The 17,012-nt window shown below is 38.8% G+C and overlaps 2 protein-coding genes across 4 annotated transcripts in view; one reads left to right on the top strand and one right to left on the bottom strand.

Annotated features, from left to right (window-relative positions):
* The window catches only part of LOC103460411 (uncharacterized), a 34,994-nt gene extending 32,684 nt beyond the window's left edge, over positions 1-2,310 (top strand). The window contains exons 22-25 of the mRNA XM_081613914.1: positions 100-218; positions 357-465; positions 634-797; positions 1,261-2,310. Of these exons, the coding sequence (XP_081470040.1) occupies positions 100-218; positions 357-465; positions 634-797; positions 1,261-1,393 (525 nt within the window). The 3' untranslated portion in view covers positions 1,394-2,310. The remainder of the gene's footprint in view (positions 1-99; positions 219-356; positions 466-633; positions 798-1,260) is intronic.
* A 1,990-nt stretch (positions 2,311-4,300) lies between these two features.
* On the bottom strand, positions 4,301-14,061 carry LOC145554227 (uncharacterized). 3 transcript variants are annotated; one of them, XR_014090258.1, is made up of 5 exons: positions 13,159-14,061; positions 12,481-12,654; positions 9,033-9,123; positions 5,409-5,455; positions 4,301-5,261 (listed from the first exon to the last, which is right to left on the bottom strand). XR_014090258.1 is itself a non-coding variant. In XM_081613720.1 (4 exons), exons 1-4 carry the CDS (start codon positions 13,371-13,373, stop codon positions 5,107-5,109), a joined length of 591 nt encoding a protein of 196 aa, XP_081469846.1. In that variant the 5' UTR covers positions 13,374-14,051; the 3' UTR covers positions 4,301-5,106. The 3 variants fall into 3 exon arrangements, 1 of the variants encoding a protein (XP_081469846.1); XM_081613720.1 differs by lacking the exon at positions 9,033-9,123 and having other exon boundaries at positions 13,159-14,051; XR_014090257.1 differs by lacking the exons at positions 4,301-5,261; positions 5,409-5,455 and having other exon boundaries at positions 8,910-9,123; positions 13,159-14,052.
* Positions 14,062-17,012: the final 2,951 nt, after the last annotated feature.

Below are 17,012 nucleotides of genomic sequence, written 5' to 3'. Positions count from 1 at the left end.
AATTTTACCCACATCTGCCTGCTAACGATGGAGCTGCTAGCATCTTCACTGTTGGTGTCTTCCCTGCTAAAGATGCGCTTGGTTTTCCTGTGTGTCCAGATCAGGGAGCTGCGTATGGAAGTGGAGGAGCTGCAGAGCTCCACGGTTCAGGAGGACGTTGTATCCCGGGCCGAGACCCGGGCCAAGGAGCTGGAGAGCGCGCTGAGGGCCGAGGAGAGGTGAGCCGCCGAGCTGTCGGTTAATTTCTTCCTGGCCCAGATTCTCCATCGTTCACTGGGTGTTGATCTTGAGTTTGGACTTGCCCGCTCTGTTTTTTTTGTTGTTTTTTTTTTAAACGTCTTTTGGTGTTTCTGCAGGAACAAGGCAACTCTGACGAACTCCATCAGCAAACTGGAGAGGAAGATCAACGAGCTGAGCGACCAGCTGGAGGAGGAAACCCGCATCGCTAACGAACAGAAAGATCTGGTAATGCACTGCAGCCTCCGTCCACCGGGGGGCGGCAGAGTGACATAGAAACATGACAACTACAGTTAGAAACTTTCCCCCTGTTTGTGATCACACAGTATGATTATTTAAATCTGATGGAGCATGTTAACGTTCGCAAAATGCTAACATGCTGTCTGTGGTTGTCAGATGACCCAGAGGATGCGCACGCTGAAGCGGCAGCTGAACGAGGCGGAGGAGGAGGCGACCAGGAAGGAGGCGCAGTACCGCCACCTGCAGAGGGAGCTGACGGAGGAGAGGGAGACGAGCAGCCGGCTGCAGCGGCAGCTGCTGGACCAGCACCTGCAGACCAAGTACGAACCGCAGCCCAAAGGCTAAACTGCGAACATAAATTAGCTTAAAGACGACGCGTTGTGCTAAATGTGCATGTTTTAGTTCTTCCATTTGGGCAATAAGTTCAAGTTATTTTGTTTCTGGACAATGAGCTAACCTTTTTCATTTGTTGCTAGCTATGCTAGCTTGATGAATTTGACTGGCAACCAATCAGAAAATAACTTTGATTTTTATATATTTTAACATAAATCAAAGATTTTATGAAAAATGTAACAATTTCCCTCGATCTTTGCTGCCATAATGTTTTCAATTGACCTTCCATGACCTTTAACACTTAGCATGCTAATGCTAACAGAGGATTGAGGGATTTCATGTTTTCACTTTGGACTGAAATAAAATTTCTTTCTGGAGGAAAATTAACTTCATATGTTTAAAAACGGCGTCAGAAATGAAGGATTAAAGAAAGTTTTCTGTTTCTAACAGACGTAAAGACAACCTGACGATCCGTCAGACTCTGGACAACCTGAGGTTGGACCTCAGCGGAGACGAAGACGACGATGACGAAGAGGAGGCGAAGCCGCTAAGTGAACAACCAACCAGCGTGACTAAAGTTTAACCCTTCAGCGCCACCTGCCTGTGGAGAAATGGAATCATTTGACAGGAAAGCAGCAGATCTGCAGCAGCAGAAACACAGAAAAGACTTTTAGCTGCTTGGAAATAATCTCATGTTTCCGGGAAAGTTCTTCACTTTAAGCTGAGAAAGTCATTGAGATGAAATCTGGTCCTAGGTTGTAGCAAACTTTGTTTTCAGGTTGTTCCTGCCTGACATGAAAACACAAACAGGTTCAGATCAGGACTCTCTCTTCCTAATTTCATGTTTTCAAGAAGTTAAATTCCCTCGGCTCCCTCTGCTGGTGGACACCAGGAACTACAACCGCTTCATTTTGCACTCAGCTTCTCTTTTCTCTCAAAATGTTTATAGGAGTTGTGATCTAGAAGAAAACTTAATTTCTCCTTATAGAAAATGTAGAATAAGCTTTAAGAAGAAACTGTCCTTCATCTGAGACGCCTCGGTTTTTATTTTCTGTACAGGAAAACGTTTATCTGCAGTATTTGTGTTTAAGATGCTTCAACGGGTCGCGAAAGTGTCTGTGGGATCTTTGATCGTGGCTTTTTTCATCTCAATCACAGCAAAGATTATATGTTTTGAAGTCTTTCTGGGACATCTGAAAAGTTTAATTTTTTGCATATTTAAAGGGTTTGCTGCTGTTTTAATGTAACTCTGCCGTTTGTGTAAAGAAGTTGCTTGAACGTTTAACGGGGCGAGGAAACCGTTCATCGTTTGCAACAACAGGAAATCAGAAATATGACCTTTAACTCCATGAGCAGGTTGATTTCTGCCGTGTTTACAAAGTTTCTCATTTTAAACGAGCACAAACATTAGGTTTTAAATCTGAACGCCACATTTAGTTTTCTCTCATGCTGGGTATTTATTTTTCAACCTTCGGTACAAAATAAACGTTAAATCTTTGACTAATGGAGTTTGGCCTGTCCTTTCATAAACTGAGAAAAACTAAAAATCTGTTTTTATAAATACAAATAATAAATCAAGTGGAACTGGGCCAATATGTTTTAGTTTTTATCAAAGTTTATTTATTATTAATTATTTAGACGGAGTTTAGCAGGTCGGTCACCTGGTGTTTGGTCAGTTGACAAAGATAGTAAAAGATAATATTGATTTTCTCTGTTATGGTGCAAAAACCAGAAACGTGAATATCAGCTGAAATCTCAAATGGATACATTCATAGAGTAAATGTAGACTGATTAAAAAAATAATATATTTAAGCACAAATTATGTTTTTTATTAACATAAAGCTTTAATTTTGACTGAATATGATGAAAATAGTTAAATACCAAATTGAGAATGAATCTTTATTTTCACACCAGGAGTCAAACCACAACAGTCTCTCCACCAGCTGAGATAACAGAGGCTCAGAAATGTCAGATTTTTCATTTTTAACAAGATAAAAATAAATGTTTTCTTCAAATTTTGCAGAAATGCCACAAAAATCAGGACAGACTCTGTCCTGTTGGGTTTCCAGGGCCAAAAACACAACAATAAGATAAACTTGTTTATCTTGTTAAATAAAAATAGTCATGTCCCACCATGCACAGGGAGAACATGCAAACTCCATGCAGAGAGACCCTGGACTGGGAATTGAACCCAGAACCTTCTTGCTGCAAGGCAACAGCTCTACCAACTGCACCACTGTGCAGCCCTGGAAAAACTCAGTTTAATTTAATTATTTTAAGTAGAACCAAGTATGATAAATAATGTAATTCACAAGTTCCCCATATGTTGCTTCTTTCAAAACGGAAAAGATTTCAGTGAACTTCTAAACCTTCATGTTTCTTCTGGGTCGAGACACCAGCAGCAGGTCCTCCACCTCTTGGCTCTCGGACTCGGTATAAAGGTCATAAATGTCTCTGCTCAGGTTCTGCATGAGGGGATCTCATGTAACTAATCTGGTTAGACAAACATTTAAATGGCCCAATGATATTGATTATTCTGATGATTAATCCATTAGAAATTGGCACAAAATTAAGATTTTTTTTATTTAACCATTTTTTATTTAACCATTTAAAAAATAGTTTTATACATTGAAAGATACAAATAAACAGATAATTAAATCACTTATTTACAAAGTTTATTCCATCTTAACTGCAAAATGTATATATTTATTAAACTTTCTAACTTGTTTCCTGCAGTTCCAGGGTGAGTCTTTCTTCATGACTCTTTAAGGAACGAGAAGCTCAATGTTTTTATCCAACCTTGTTATTAATCAGTGAAATAAGTTGGAGGAGAGACGTTTGGTTCCTGCTGCAGCTCAGTGTTAATCTGGTTAATCTGAGAGATGAGCTCCAGTCTAACACTGCAGTGAGGATTAAAAGCGGCCAGACAAGGTGAGGGACGGAGGAGAGGTCACCATCAGGAAGTTTGAACCTCTGCAACAAACTGCATTTTAATCACAGCCAGCTGCTGATTTTACTGAGTTCTGGGATTTCCAGTTAAATCCTTTATTTTCCGGTTTGGGTTGAATCAGGTGTGGCCCACGTTGGGCTGTGGCGGGTCATATCCATGTTGGTTTATTCTCAGCTAAAATAGGTTTACTGTTGTTATCAAATGTAAAATATGTCAGAGATGCAGCGATCAGAGCTTTTCTGTCCATCACTGATCTCCAGTTTTCATTCTGCTCTGATCTTCCAGTTCCTGGATTTTTTTCTCCAAAGAGAAAAATGTTCTGCAGGTTCTGAGTTTCAGGTAGAAGTTCTGAATGAAACAAAAATATTAAGATTTTATCACTTTATGCTTCAGAGCATTGATCTCTGACCTTCATGCAGATGGGAATGTTTTACTTTAATTAGGACTTTCTTAAAGGCAGAGTTGATGAAAAATATTTTTAATGCAAATATTTAAATTTGAACAGGAAAAGAACAGAATGAGCAGCAAATGAACCAAATGCAGAAGAAGAAAAACGTTTTTATTTCTCTAAAACTCATGAAGAAAAACTGCAGCAAATAAACAAAAGGAATATTTAATATTCAAATGTGACGAGTTTAGAAAAATAGGAACCAACAGAAATACAAAATGTTCAGTGATTGAGAAAAACTGATCAACATTTCAATGAAATCTGATGAATGAGAGGAAAAAATAAGAGAAACAACATCTTGATATTCAGTGTGAAGCTTTGACTGGAAACAAACAGGAAAACATGAGGATCCTGGAATAATCCTGGAATAATCCTGGAATAATCCCAGCTTCCATCTTTAAAGGACTGGAAGAAGAAAAAGTTTCCAAGGACTCAATCAGAAAAGTTTCACCAAGAAATAGATTGTAGAGATGAACTATCTGTTCAACAGTGAGAGAGTTTCTCTGACAGGAGGAAAATATTTAGACTCAAATCAGCAAAGAAACACTGAAGAGGAATTATAAGACAAGAACCAGAATCCAGGAATCAGAGGTTCAGTGAATGTGGTGTTGAAGGTGTGGAGGAGGATCAGTGAGTCAGAGGAGACTCTGTAGAAGGACAGAATGCCAGCAGGACAGTCCACATACACTGATACTCTGTGAGAGACAGAGGAGGTAAGAGAGACTTACTAACTTATTGTGACAGACAGAGTAACCATCATCAGAGCATCTCAGACTCCAGGAATGATCATTCCATCCAAACCAACAGTCATCACTGTCTCCTTTCCTCTTGATTCTTCTGTAACTCACTGATATATAAACTCTTCCTCTCCACTCGACCTCCCAGTAACAGCGACCAGTCAGACCAGTTCTACACAGCAGCTGAGGTTCATCAAATCTGTCTGGATGATCAGGATATGACTGAAGCTCCTCCTCCATGTCACCTTCCTGTTGTCTTCAGACAGTTTGAGTTTTCTGCTCACTGTGTTTGTGTCGATGGTGAGTTGACAGGAATCTGATGGAGAGAACAAACACAATCCAGCTGCAGTTATTGATCATTTATTGATCTTTGATGATGATCCTGAATGAGTGATGTGACAGTTTGAAGATGGTTGAATGTGAGCTGCTTTGTTGTCATGAATCAGATGAAAAACACACTTACACTTCCTCAGACCTGGTGTCAAGAATCGGCCTCCAGCAGGCTCCACCCTGAAAGGAGGAGGGGGGTCAGACCATCAGTCTCTTTCAGCAGCAAACATGGACATTACATGTCTCTCAGACACACATTGTCCTCCACTGAGACAGGAACAGTCCAACATCTGGACTGCAAACTGCAGTGGATGTAGGAAGGACAGTTGGTGCTGCTGCAGCACAACTCATTTCTCCAAACACAGGAAAAGCTCCAACAGAGAGGAGAAAGGAAATCCCTCAGTAACAACCTGAAGAAACTCACTGAAGCCTAAAAGGACATCAGGAAACTAAGGAAACATTTCTGGAAGCTCAACCTGATTTAATAATCAGCATTAAAATCCATGTTGTGTTCAGTTTATTTTCATGATAAGTGACTGATTTACAATTATATGTTCAGCATAATTTACATGATGATTATTATTAATTGAACATGATTGTATATAATTACAAAGGTGAAGTGAAATATATTTAAGTGATTTATTTGAATAGAGGAAGTCTTTTATTTTGAAGAATATAAAAGACTTCAAAATAAAAGTCTTATATATGTATTGTTTTTAATATTTCGTATTAAAAACAATATGAAATATTGTTTTTAACTTGCATTGTTTCAAAATGAGCTTCATGTAGCACCGAGGCTTAAATACAATTTCTTACTGTAGTTAATTATTTTCACGTCTTTCATTCTCCTGATAATTGATATTCATTATTGATACGCATATCAATTGACATGCATTGTGTCCAGAAAACCATTTTATACAGGACAAGGAGAAATCTGTCACAAAAATATTAGTAGCGCCATCATTTGTTATTAGTTATATCTATTAAATACGACTTAAAATAAAGATTAGAAAACTGATGTTTGATCAATTCTCCATGATATAAATCTATAAACAGTTTAGTTTCTGTTACTACTGTCAAGATACACGAAAGGGTGAATATCTACTTATATTGGTTAATCGTTTTATTTTAAATATGCTGTAGGAGCCGTAGTTTGACGACTGTTATAAATATCTCCATGTTTTTAGAACTCAGGGATTAGCTCAGTTTTTGTCGCTTGTTTTAGGAATTGCAGCTTCTGCAGTGGCGCCACAATAAAGGTACAATAAAGCTGATAAACAGGAGAAGAACCAAACAGAACCCCTTCTGACTGTTTGCAAAGCCAAACATCCAGTAAAAGTTCCACCAAGCCACTACTGAGAAACTGGGGTCAAGATTCTAGACACGGGCAAAACAAGGTTCAATGTCCAAACTTATTGATTGTTCTTGGTGATTTATTTTCCTCTTTCACCAAAACAATTACAGACATCAAACTTTCATTTGTTCTCATGCTACCACTCTTAAAAACCATCGGCCCCAAACCCAAATGCCTGCTGGTCCTTCTCCAGGCCCCTGCACTTATCTATGTGGACTGACCCACATTACTTCCTGTCTGAATTTAGAAAATAAATAAGAAAATAATAAAAAAAATCAACAATTATCAACCTACAAATAAACTCTGTAAATAATACAAAAAATAGAAATTTAAGAATAAAGTAAAAAAATTCAAATGGATAAAGAAATAAAGAAAAAATAGCTCCAACAACTTTTATTCTGCCTTTTCTCACTGTGTGTCGCTTTACGCGGACCCGTTGCCATGGCAACCGACAGACAACAGCTCAACGAGCACATAGAGCAGAGATTACCGATCAGGGGAATCAACACCAAAAAACAAACATTTCCCAAACAAAAAAGTAGCAGAAACACTAAAACAGAACATCATCCATTAATGTTGTTACATTAAGCCTGACAGCATAATGTAACAACATTATGCTGTCAGGCTTAATGTCTATATTTGGATTATTAATAAGTTTTCGCCTGAGCACAGCGGCGGTTGATTAGCTGATTTAATAAACAGCTGCTCTACTGATGACGTGGTGGCGGGTTGACCTGTTTTAGTGCCAACGGAACCAAAACACACCGAACTGCGCAGCACATGCTAAGGTTATCAAAGTCAGTAGCAGGCTAACAGTTAGCCTAGCATAACTGACCCACTGCTCACTTGTTCAATGTTTTCTTTAAATTAAAAGTTTTCCTCACCTGTGAAATCTGAAGCCCTTATTACCATTATCTATGGTTGAATTAACTACTAAACATCACGTCCGTTGTTCTGATTCTTTGCGTGATTGTAGTATTTTCCTGACCACCGATATTCCTGACTCAATGGACAGAAATGGCGCATCATGTGTGACTTACGATAAATCACATAATGTCCAGTAACATATACATCTATCAATGCTGCTGCCTCGCGCTCTGTCCTTCTCTCTCACTTCCTGCTACTCAGCAGTAGGTGTCAGGTTACATTGTGTTGCATTCAATGTTGTCGGGGAAAAAAGAGTTTCATGCGCTTAATGTCCGATTTGCCATAACTATTTATTGAATTCATTGTCGCTAGCTGGGGTGGCAACAGGGGTGGCGAGGCTCTGGTTTGGGGTGGCAACTGCCACCCCGCTAGATCCGCCCTTGGACACCATCCATGTTGTTGGACCTATGGTAATTTCGCGTACAACGCTGAGGGGCAAAAAGACTAATCTTTTACATTCATCCATGGCCGCTTTAACTCAGTGAAACTTAGAAATGTAGGTATTAATTTCGTGCTATCATCCACAGCAAAGTGATCTGTAGTCGCCAAGCTACGCAGACTCGTTGCCATAGCAACTGACAACAATGTCACTTCATGTTTTAGGAGAAAAAACCAAAAAACATTCTAGAATTTTGCACACAGATCAGAACATTTAGTTTGTTGTTGTAGTAGTTTTTAAGCTTAATGTTCATAAATAATTACTATGGCAAATTAGCTACCGCTTCTACTTTACTGAATTATTTAAACATTAACTGTAGCCCACAAAACGCACATTTAATTAAAAAACTAAACAAAAACATCTTATTGCTGTCTTACATTTACGTATCAATGAAATCCATGCACCGCTAATTCTGCACAAAAATATCCGTTCATCCAAAGCCAAGTTTATTGAATTGTTTGTTGACAATTGACAAATTGATTGTCAATCAGTGTTGCTTCCTAAGTGGACAGTTTGATTTCACAGAAGTTTGATTTACTGGAGTAATATTGTGTTGTTTAAGTGTTCACTTTATTTTTTTGAGCAGTGTACATAAGCAAAATTATGGAAAATCAGTCCATATATTAAATGTTTTTTAACCATTTTATTGCCGGCGTACAGACAGGACGAACATGCTGTCATAATGGCAGCCAGTGCAGTTAGCGAGAGGTTGCCTACCCTGACCCCATGTCACTGATATATATATCAGTTATACATGAATGATTAAGTGACTAAAACATTCTACGGTGTTTAAAAACGTCGTTTAAACTTTTTCTTTGTTTTCCCGTGTTTTTAGATCAGTTTTCGTCGCCTCCGGGAACCGACGGTTTGGGCCATTAACCGAATCTCACACTGGTGGGACGTTATAGTTCACAGTGACTCCAGAACTTTCTGATGTCTGAAGACACAATAAATTATCTGTGTGCAAGATTACGCCACGTTTTGGAGCGAACAGATACTACCTTTCTAAAATGTTTAACATTGGAAAAAAGACTCACAATTGCTTTATGGAAGCTACAGGCTCGGAATACCGGAGCATCGGACACCTTTTGGAGAGAGTCTTACAACAGTGTGTCCAGGAGTTCAGTGCTGCAATACAAACTGTATTTAGTGCCTGAGCTGATTAAAATCCCTTAAGTTCAGGAACAAAGTTCTTGTCCCAACAACCAGGATCAGGTGAAGGACCTCTGCAGTCCATGATGCTTCCTCTCCCTCTTCTAAACCATCTGATGGGCTGATATCATCCCTCTACTTTACAAATAAAATGTTTTTCTTTCTCTTATTACGACTCCATTATTTTTCCTGAATGTGACGTCAGAGCTGTGGATCTGGAATCTGATTGGTTGGATGGATATTTCCCTGGTTTTCCAACATGAAGGGTCTCTGCCTTTTTCCAAGATGTTGGGAATTTTTCCCAAACTTTATTGAACAATCCCAAAAGCTTTCCCAACTACTGAAAACCTAAACACATTAGTCTTTTCTTGGAGCTGAACTCTAAAAGGTCTTATTATTGTTTTTAATTTCTACCACGGTCAACAGAGCACAATTCTACTTTTTCCTCATCATTCACTGCAATTCTCCATTTCCTCTGGAAAACAAGGAATTTCAATTCTCTCCTGATTCCTCTCATTCATTTGATCATTTTCCAGATGTCGCCCCTGGTGGAGAACAAACTACTACATTTATTTTATATTTTATTAAATCCTGAAAGTTGTGAGTTTTGTTAAAAATCTTTATTTTTCTCTCTCAGAACTTTTAAACATCCATCTGACCAACATGGAGTTACTTTTCTTCTCATCTTTGCTCCTTGGGGCTGATTGGTCTGGAGCTCCATCAAATATTGTTTTAAAGTCCTTTCTGTCATCAGTAGATCATCATGGAAATCTAACTGAACTTCACTTTTATTCATTTAGTCAGAGTCCCTGTACAAAAGATTGTTAATTATGTTCCAGCCCTTTAGTTTGATTTTCTTTATCTAGGTGTTTCATATGTAATGCATTTTTCCTCCACTGGGTGGCTTCTTCTTCATACTTTACTTATGGACCTGAGCATTCAGTGGGGCGGCTCTTAAGGCAGATTTGTTACTCCCTCTTTACATCGTGTGCGTCCATTGAATGTAAGTGGTACTGTTGATGTCTAAGAGCTGTATTTGTATATTATCTTGTTGAATGTTATGGTCGCTTAGTGTAGTTTGTTCTTATTATGTAGAGCTAGAGCTAACTGTTTAGGTTAAGCTAGTAAGCTCAGTTAATTGGACACAGCTGTCGCTGGTGTTACAATTTCCGACCTTGTATGGAAATTGTATGTTTGTAGTGTTACGCTATTGCCGGTCGGATTGGTTGTTGTTTGCGTGTAGAGCATTTACAGACATATACTCATGGTTTGTATTTGTTTGTCTTTATAGGAAACCACACACACACACACATACATAATGTTAAGGAAGAATTTTTATATTACTGGTAAATCTAGCAAAACTCTGGCTCTGATACTTCCTTTTGATCCCGGGTTTTCTCGCGTGGCCACGTGCGGGGACAAAAACACAACAATGCGTGTTGACGTCACAGAATTACAGGATTTAATCCAATCAGAAGAAAATATAAGATAGTACAGGAAACTAAAGAAAGACAGATACAAACATTGTTACCTGAGACAAGAAGACAAAGAAATATCAAGGACGTCCTTGGAGAAAGAGCTGGTGCAGAAGTAAAATAAATCAGCTTTTTTCTGAATTCTTTACTTTGTGCACAAACTTTTATACCTGTAGGTGTGTTTTCCTCTTTAATGTATTCAAATAAGGCGTATCTCTACTTGACCAATTGGAAGACATCTCTGGCCCTTTTATATTTAGAAAAAGTCCCGCAGTTTGGTCGCAAGATCAAACACCTTTTGTTAAATAAGGTGGAAGCAGACTCTCTGAATTCATGGTGGTTTATGGCTTTTCACAAATCAGTGTGAAAAGCTAGAACTTCCTACTGATTGTTTCCAGACAGACAAAGAGCAGATCAGAGATCTTGGCAAACCATCTGCTTTAACTACAGTAAAATATAGATCAATAGGTCAGACTATGTTATAAATTTTAAAACTATAATTATGGTATTTCAATCAAGTCATGATAAATTCTAAAACTAACTTATTTTAAATTTATTTTCTTAACACTATCTGGCCTCCTGTGGCTCTACAGCCATCTGGGCAAAAAGAAACAGATGCAGAAACCTCACAGGTAGCTGTGAAATTCTGGTTTCTCTTCTGCTCTGCCAGGAACAAACCTTTAATTCAATGAAAAGTTCTCCAAAAACCCAATTTGTTCTTCTGCACTCAGCATCTCCAAAGTTTAGTCCTGATATCAAACCAAAAGCAATAGATAATAAACAGAAAATAATGAAGTACAATTCCTGTTTCTAATTAGGAATTAGAAACAAATAAGAATTAAGACATTCATTCACCATAAACCTAAGTATTTTCTAATACTAAACAAAACATTTTCATGTGATTCTAATATAGTCAGAAATAATACAATTTCAAATACATTCATCATTAACTAAATTAATTCTAAAACAAGATAATAGAATTTTAGTCAAAACTTGTTATTAATAACTAAGAAAAATGTCTTACAAATTAAATGTTAGTGATTTAAAACATTTTATGTTATATTCAGTTTTTGCACCATGTCAGATGTTAGTTCTGGAAGACTTCTCATCCTGGTTACGTGAACCGACCAAAGTTCCCTTTCTCAGAGTAATTCAAGTGATAATGTCCTCCACCTTCCTGCATATGTTAATTTATGACCTCCTGTCTTTAATGATAAGACCCCAGGGGTCTGAGCTGAAGCTCTCCTGCAGATCCTATAGTTCTTCGGGTTTTAAATCACTAACACAAACCTGTTCAAACTTAAGAAATTCGTTCTAAAAGGTTTAAACTGTGTTAAACACTCAAAATAATAATTTTTCTCAACAATACTCACAGCTACATACATATGCATACACTCAATACACACACAATCTCATTTACAAGCTCCCCCCATTGAATCCTGCCTGTTATGTATATGGATGAAGCTGGAAGTATATTAAAGTCAAGTTAAACCTAATTCTGGAATCGGACGTTCTCTCCTTCCAACAACTCACCTCAACATATATAATAGCTGTCCTAACCCGACACCTGGATTGATTGCTTATCCACAATAAAACCAGTTTCAATCTTCAATACAGTCCCTATTAAACTATTAAATTCATCCCACTTTTTAATTTTCCTTGTGAGCCGTTCTTAGTCAGGAGAATATTCCAGAAAACTGGGTAATGATCTCTGCCTCCAGATGAGGCGTCTAAATATTTAATTATCAAACTAAATATTTATCTTCAAACTAAATGTTTCCATCAGACTGACTAAAGACGTTTCTCCTCTTCCTCCTCTATCAGACCTTCTCTGCTCCTGCAGCAGGTTCCTCCATACCTGAGAGCTTCCAGTCTCCAGTCTGGATCCTTCAGTCCAGCCGACAGCAGCTTCACTCCTGAGTCTCCTGGATGATTGTAGCTCAGGTCCAACTCTTTCAGATGGGAGGGGTTAAAGGTCAGAGCTGAGGCCAGAGAAGCACAGCCTTCCTCTGAGACCAAACAGCCTGATAAGCTGCAGACACACAATTCATCACATGATGAGATGAGAACATTGAGGTAGAGCCCAAGGTCTGAACTGGACATTTATAGGAGAGGAAAAAACTCAATAAATTAACCTGTCAATAAGATGAAATGGTAATAACACTCTCATGTAGTTCTGTGTGTAATAAAAATCAGCATTTGTCACATGTAGAACGGATCAGAATAGAAACATCCTTCATTGATCCACAGCAGGGAGTTCAGGTTTACCAGCAACAAGTTTAAATGGAAGAATCAGATATTCAAGAAAAGGTGAAAATAAATAAGAGACTGTAGAGTAATGACACATTTACAACAGAGGAATAATAATGCTGTACATTTAAGAAAAACAGCATCAGTTTCAAAGAAATGTGCAGCTGAGTAGGGCAATTTATAATCATCTATAAGATGTGTATATTTGTATGTTGAAACAGCAATAGACTATTTAAAAGAAATGTAAAAAGACTCCAGGTAACAACCAGGATTGGTCACATTTTACCTGAGAGTTTCCAGGTTGCAGTTTGGACTCTTCAGTCCAGCAGAGAGAAGCTTCACTCCTGAATCCTGCAGGTTGTTGTTACTCAGGTCCAGTTCTCTGAGACTGGAGGACTGGGAGCTGAGAACTGAGGACAGAGCTTCACAGCTTCTCTCTGAGAGGTTACAGACACTCAGTCTGAGGAGACAGGGAGGAAAATCTGTTATTAAACAATTCATCAGAATTTATGTTTTTCTTTATTGTCAACTATGATCTTTTTAGAAAGGCTGAAGGTTGTGTCTTGTTTTATGTCTTTATGTTGCATTTTTTCAGAACTAGTTTATTCTATAGTTGGGCGTCTGGAAGGACTGAACTACAGGCAACAAGAAAACTTGCAAGGCAAGAGAACTATAAAATGCAACAATGAACTAAATTAATCCAGTGTCAATCCTGAGAATCAAGGCTGGTTGAAGATCAGCATCAGGGTTAGTTTGAGGAAAAACAGCAGCTTGAATCAAAGCAGAGAGAATCTCAGATTTCATCTTTCTCTTTTTTAACTGTTTGGATGGAGAGATCAAAAACTGAGCAGCAATTGAAAAAAGCTGTTCCTTTATACAGTCAAATTGGTTGGTAGTAGGATTGTCCTAAAAGTCTTCCAAACAAAACTCCATGACAACTAATGGAGGAGAAAAAAAACCGCTCCAAGACACAAAACCAAAACTTTGCACTGGCAAAACATTAACCCTTTCTCGCATAGTGGTCACTACAGTGGACAGCTATCTAAAAACCATTTTCTTGTGTTTCTTGTGGATTTTTATGTTATAAATGCACACAGTCCACTGAAGTGGACACTTGTGCATCAGGCAAAACACTGCCAACTACTGTCCATTTATTGCAAGTGCAAGAATTTTTTTGTTAAATCCAATATGGCGGAGAGATGGAAGCATATCAGACTAACTGGAATATCCAGTAACTCTTGCAGGTACAAAAAATTTTGTGACATTAATAAACCCCTAAAGATGAATAACATTGACATAGAGCCCAAGATCTGAACTGGTCACTGATGGATGGATGGATGGATGGATTTACCTGAGAGTTTCCAGGTTGCAGTTTGGACTCTTCAGTCCAGCAGAGAGAAGCTTCACTCCTGAATCCTGCAGGTTGTTGTTACTCAGGTCCAGTTCTCTGAGACTGGAGGACTGGGAGCTGAGAACTGAGGACAGAGCTTCACAGCTTCTCTCTGAGAGGTTACAGCCACTCAGTCTGAGGAGACAGAGAGGGATATATGTTATGAAACAATTCTTCAGAATTGTTGTCTTTTTATCTAGTCAACAATATTCCTGTTTTACTGATTTAAGGCAGTGGTCCCCATTCCCCGGTCCGTGGACCGGTACCGGTCCGCAGACCAATTGGTACCGGGCCGCGCAAGAAATAATAAAATATTTCCGTTTTATGTATTATTTGAGTCTGGAGGATCTTTTATTTTGAAAACCCCCCGATTCTCTCGGTTACTTGCTCATCAACATTGAACCCACAAGCAGCAAAATGAGTAAGAAAAAGTAAGAAAAAGATCAGATGCTTTTGGAAAGTTTCTTTGCAAAGGGGAAAAGGCCCAGAGAAGAGACAGAAGAATGGATTCATCCCGGACCAGTAGCTGAGTCCCACATTACAGGCCCGCTCTGCATAACATGCGGCGACCGGCTGGTAATGAGGCAATGAAGCTTCAAGCTGCTTCACCACATAGAGACCAAGCAGGCTGTGCTCAATCAACACACCTCGGGTGTCATTGTCTCTCATCACTCCCAGATGGGACCGTCTCATTGCAGAGAAATAAACCCAGAGCTCCCATTAGTCATTATCATTGTCGTGATCCGTGTTTCTACGTGTTTATTCTTGAGTTTCTGTGTGATCCTGTTCCCTGTTAGTCCTGTCTCTGCATCTTTCCCCGTTGATTGTCTCCCAGGTGTGTCTCGTTCCCTTGATTACCCCATGTGCATTTAGTCTCACCTGTTGTCTCTGTTCTTCGTCGGAGCCTTGTCATACCGTGTCGTCTGTTCCAGCGGATGCCTGTTTCTCCGTGCTGTTCTGTGTCTGGATTATTATCATTAAAATTAATCATTTTTCATCACATCCTGGGTCTACCTGCGTCCACTTCCTCACCGCAGCCAACCAATTCATGACAATCGTGAGTTAAAGTTTTCACGAAAGTAAAATGTCCGTTTTTGTGGCGCATCTCTATCTTATTTTGAAGGGGTATGTAAACCTTACCATAGCGACCAGAGCCGGAGCGTTTGGGCTGTGGTCGAGAGGAGATGAGTAGAGCTTGTGAGTCTTAAGTCTGGTTTAGACGGCAAGATTTAAGAATTGTGGGCCGATTCTCAAAACCTCGGTGACCACAGAGCTGATAAAAGTACAACAAGTTTGATCAGTTCATGTGTCCAAGGCAGGAGCAACACGAACCGATTCCAGAGGATAATCCAGTAAAACCCCCAACATAGCAAACAGGAATTTAGAATAACCAAACACGGATGACGATGTAGAAGCAATAGTGACTGTTTGTGGTGTCATTTGAATGAAAGACATAACAAAAAGAAAAGGCGGTGGATAAGACGGGAGCAGCCGCACTATTTGATGCACTGATTTGGAGGTGAATTTTTTTCATAGTTAACATTTTTAACTGAATAAACATAATAATATATAATAATGACCTTTACATATAATAATAAACATTTCCACATATCATCTCCGATATCCATCGAACTCTCAGTTTTGCGATATGTCAGCTGTTTGGGATTCCCCTCTGTTCTTATGTCACCATGCTTTCTGATTGGCTACATGTCGCATTCAACAGGTTCCCAGTCAGGGAAAACCCCACAGGCTGTGATAAAAGGGCCAGGACAACCCAAATCGGGCATATTCAGGCTTTAGCAAAAACATCAACATTATAACACTCCCCACCCCACCGGGCCGCAGCAAAATTTCGAAGGCTTGACCGGTCTGCTATAAGAAAAATGTTGGGGACCACTGATTTAAGGGACTATTTTATAATTAATTATGTTGACTTTTCTTGTGATAAAAAAAATTACGACAAAAGTAATGTGGTAAGAAATATAAACAAATTTGCTCCTAAAACAATCCAAAAACAAGCACTAGCCAAACATTAGATACAGAATAATTAACACTTTATTCAATTTTGTGTTAAAACTCGTATTAAAAGTCCATTAAAATGTCAACTTTGCATTAGATGTGTCATTATTTACCAAATGACACGTCATGACAACAGTTGTAAACATTCATGAAGACTCCATGTTCATGACAGCTGCTATGTCACATTTATGACGATGTCATGTCAGTCTTAAGCATACAAATAAAGTTTTACCAGGAAGTTTAACCCTGTATTTAAAGAGTTCTGAAAACACCAACCTGACAGTAAAGGTCACTAAACACATGGAAACACTTTCAGAAATCACCACAATTAAAACTGTATTCATAAATATCACAACATTGAACCAAATATGTTTTAAACATGTTACTGGAACAGGATGGGCCACCGATATGTTACCATCCTCATGTCATCACACAGAAACCACAAAGTCCAGAGCAGATGTTTTTAACAAAGAGGTTTTATTAAACCCAAGTCTGGACACAAAGTGGTTCTGGCAGTTTGGGTAAAATAACAGAGAACGAAGAAATAAGCAGCAGTTGGCCATTGGATTCAGGGCTGTGGGGCTCACACTGATTCTGATGTTCATAATAGTTATCTCATCTTTAATTAGGCCCGAGCAGCTAAGCGCTGCGAAGGCCTATTGTAATCGTGCTGTTTATTATTATTAGGCCCGAGCAGCTAAGCGCTGCGAAGGCCTATTGTAATCGTGCTG

This window comes from Poecilia reticulata, chromosome 12 (genome assembly GCF_904066995.2).
Source record: "Poecilia reticulata chromosome 12, P_reticulata-male-v2, whole genome shotgun sequence".
NCBI lineage: Eukaryota > Metazoa > Chordata > Actinopteri > Cyprinodontiformes > Poeciliidae > Poecilia > Poecilia reticulata.
Note: the sequence above shows the minus strand (reverse complement) of the source record. Positions and strands in the feature narration are given on the sequence as shown.

Coding starts and splice junctions, on each gene's coding strand:
- LOC145554227 (XM_081613720.1), bottom strand. CDS start 13,373: ATGAATTGTTTAATAACAGATTTTCCTCCCTGTCTCCTCAGACTGAGT. Junction 5,456..12,480: donor TGGAGACTGGAAGCTCTCAG/GTATGGAGGAAC, acceptor TCCTCCTTTCAG/GGTGGAGCCTGCTGGAGGCC. Junction 5,262..5,408: donor GACACCAGGTCTGAGGAAGT/GTAAGTGTGTTT, acceptor TCTCTCCATCAG/ATTCCTGTCAACTCACCATC.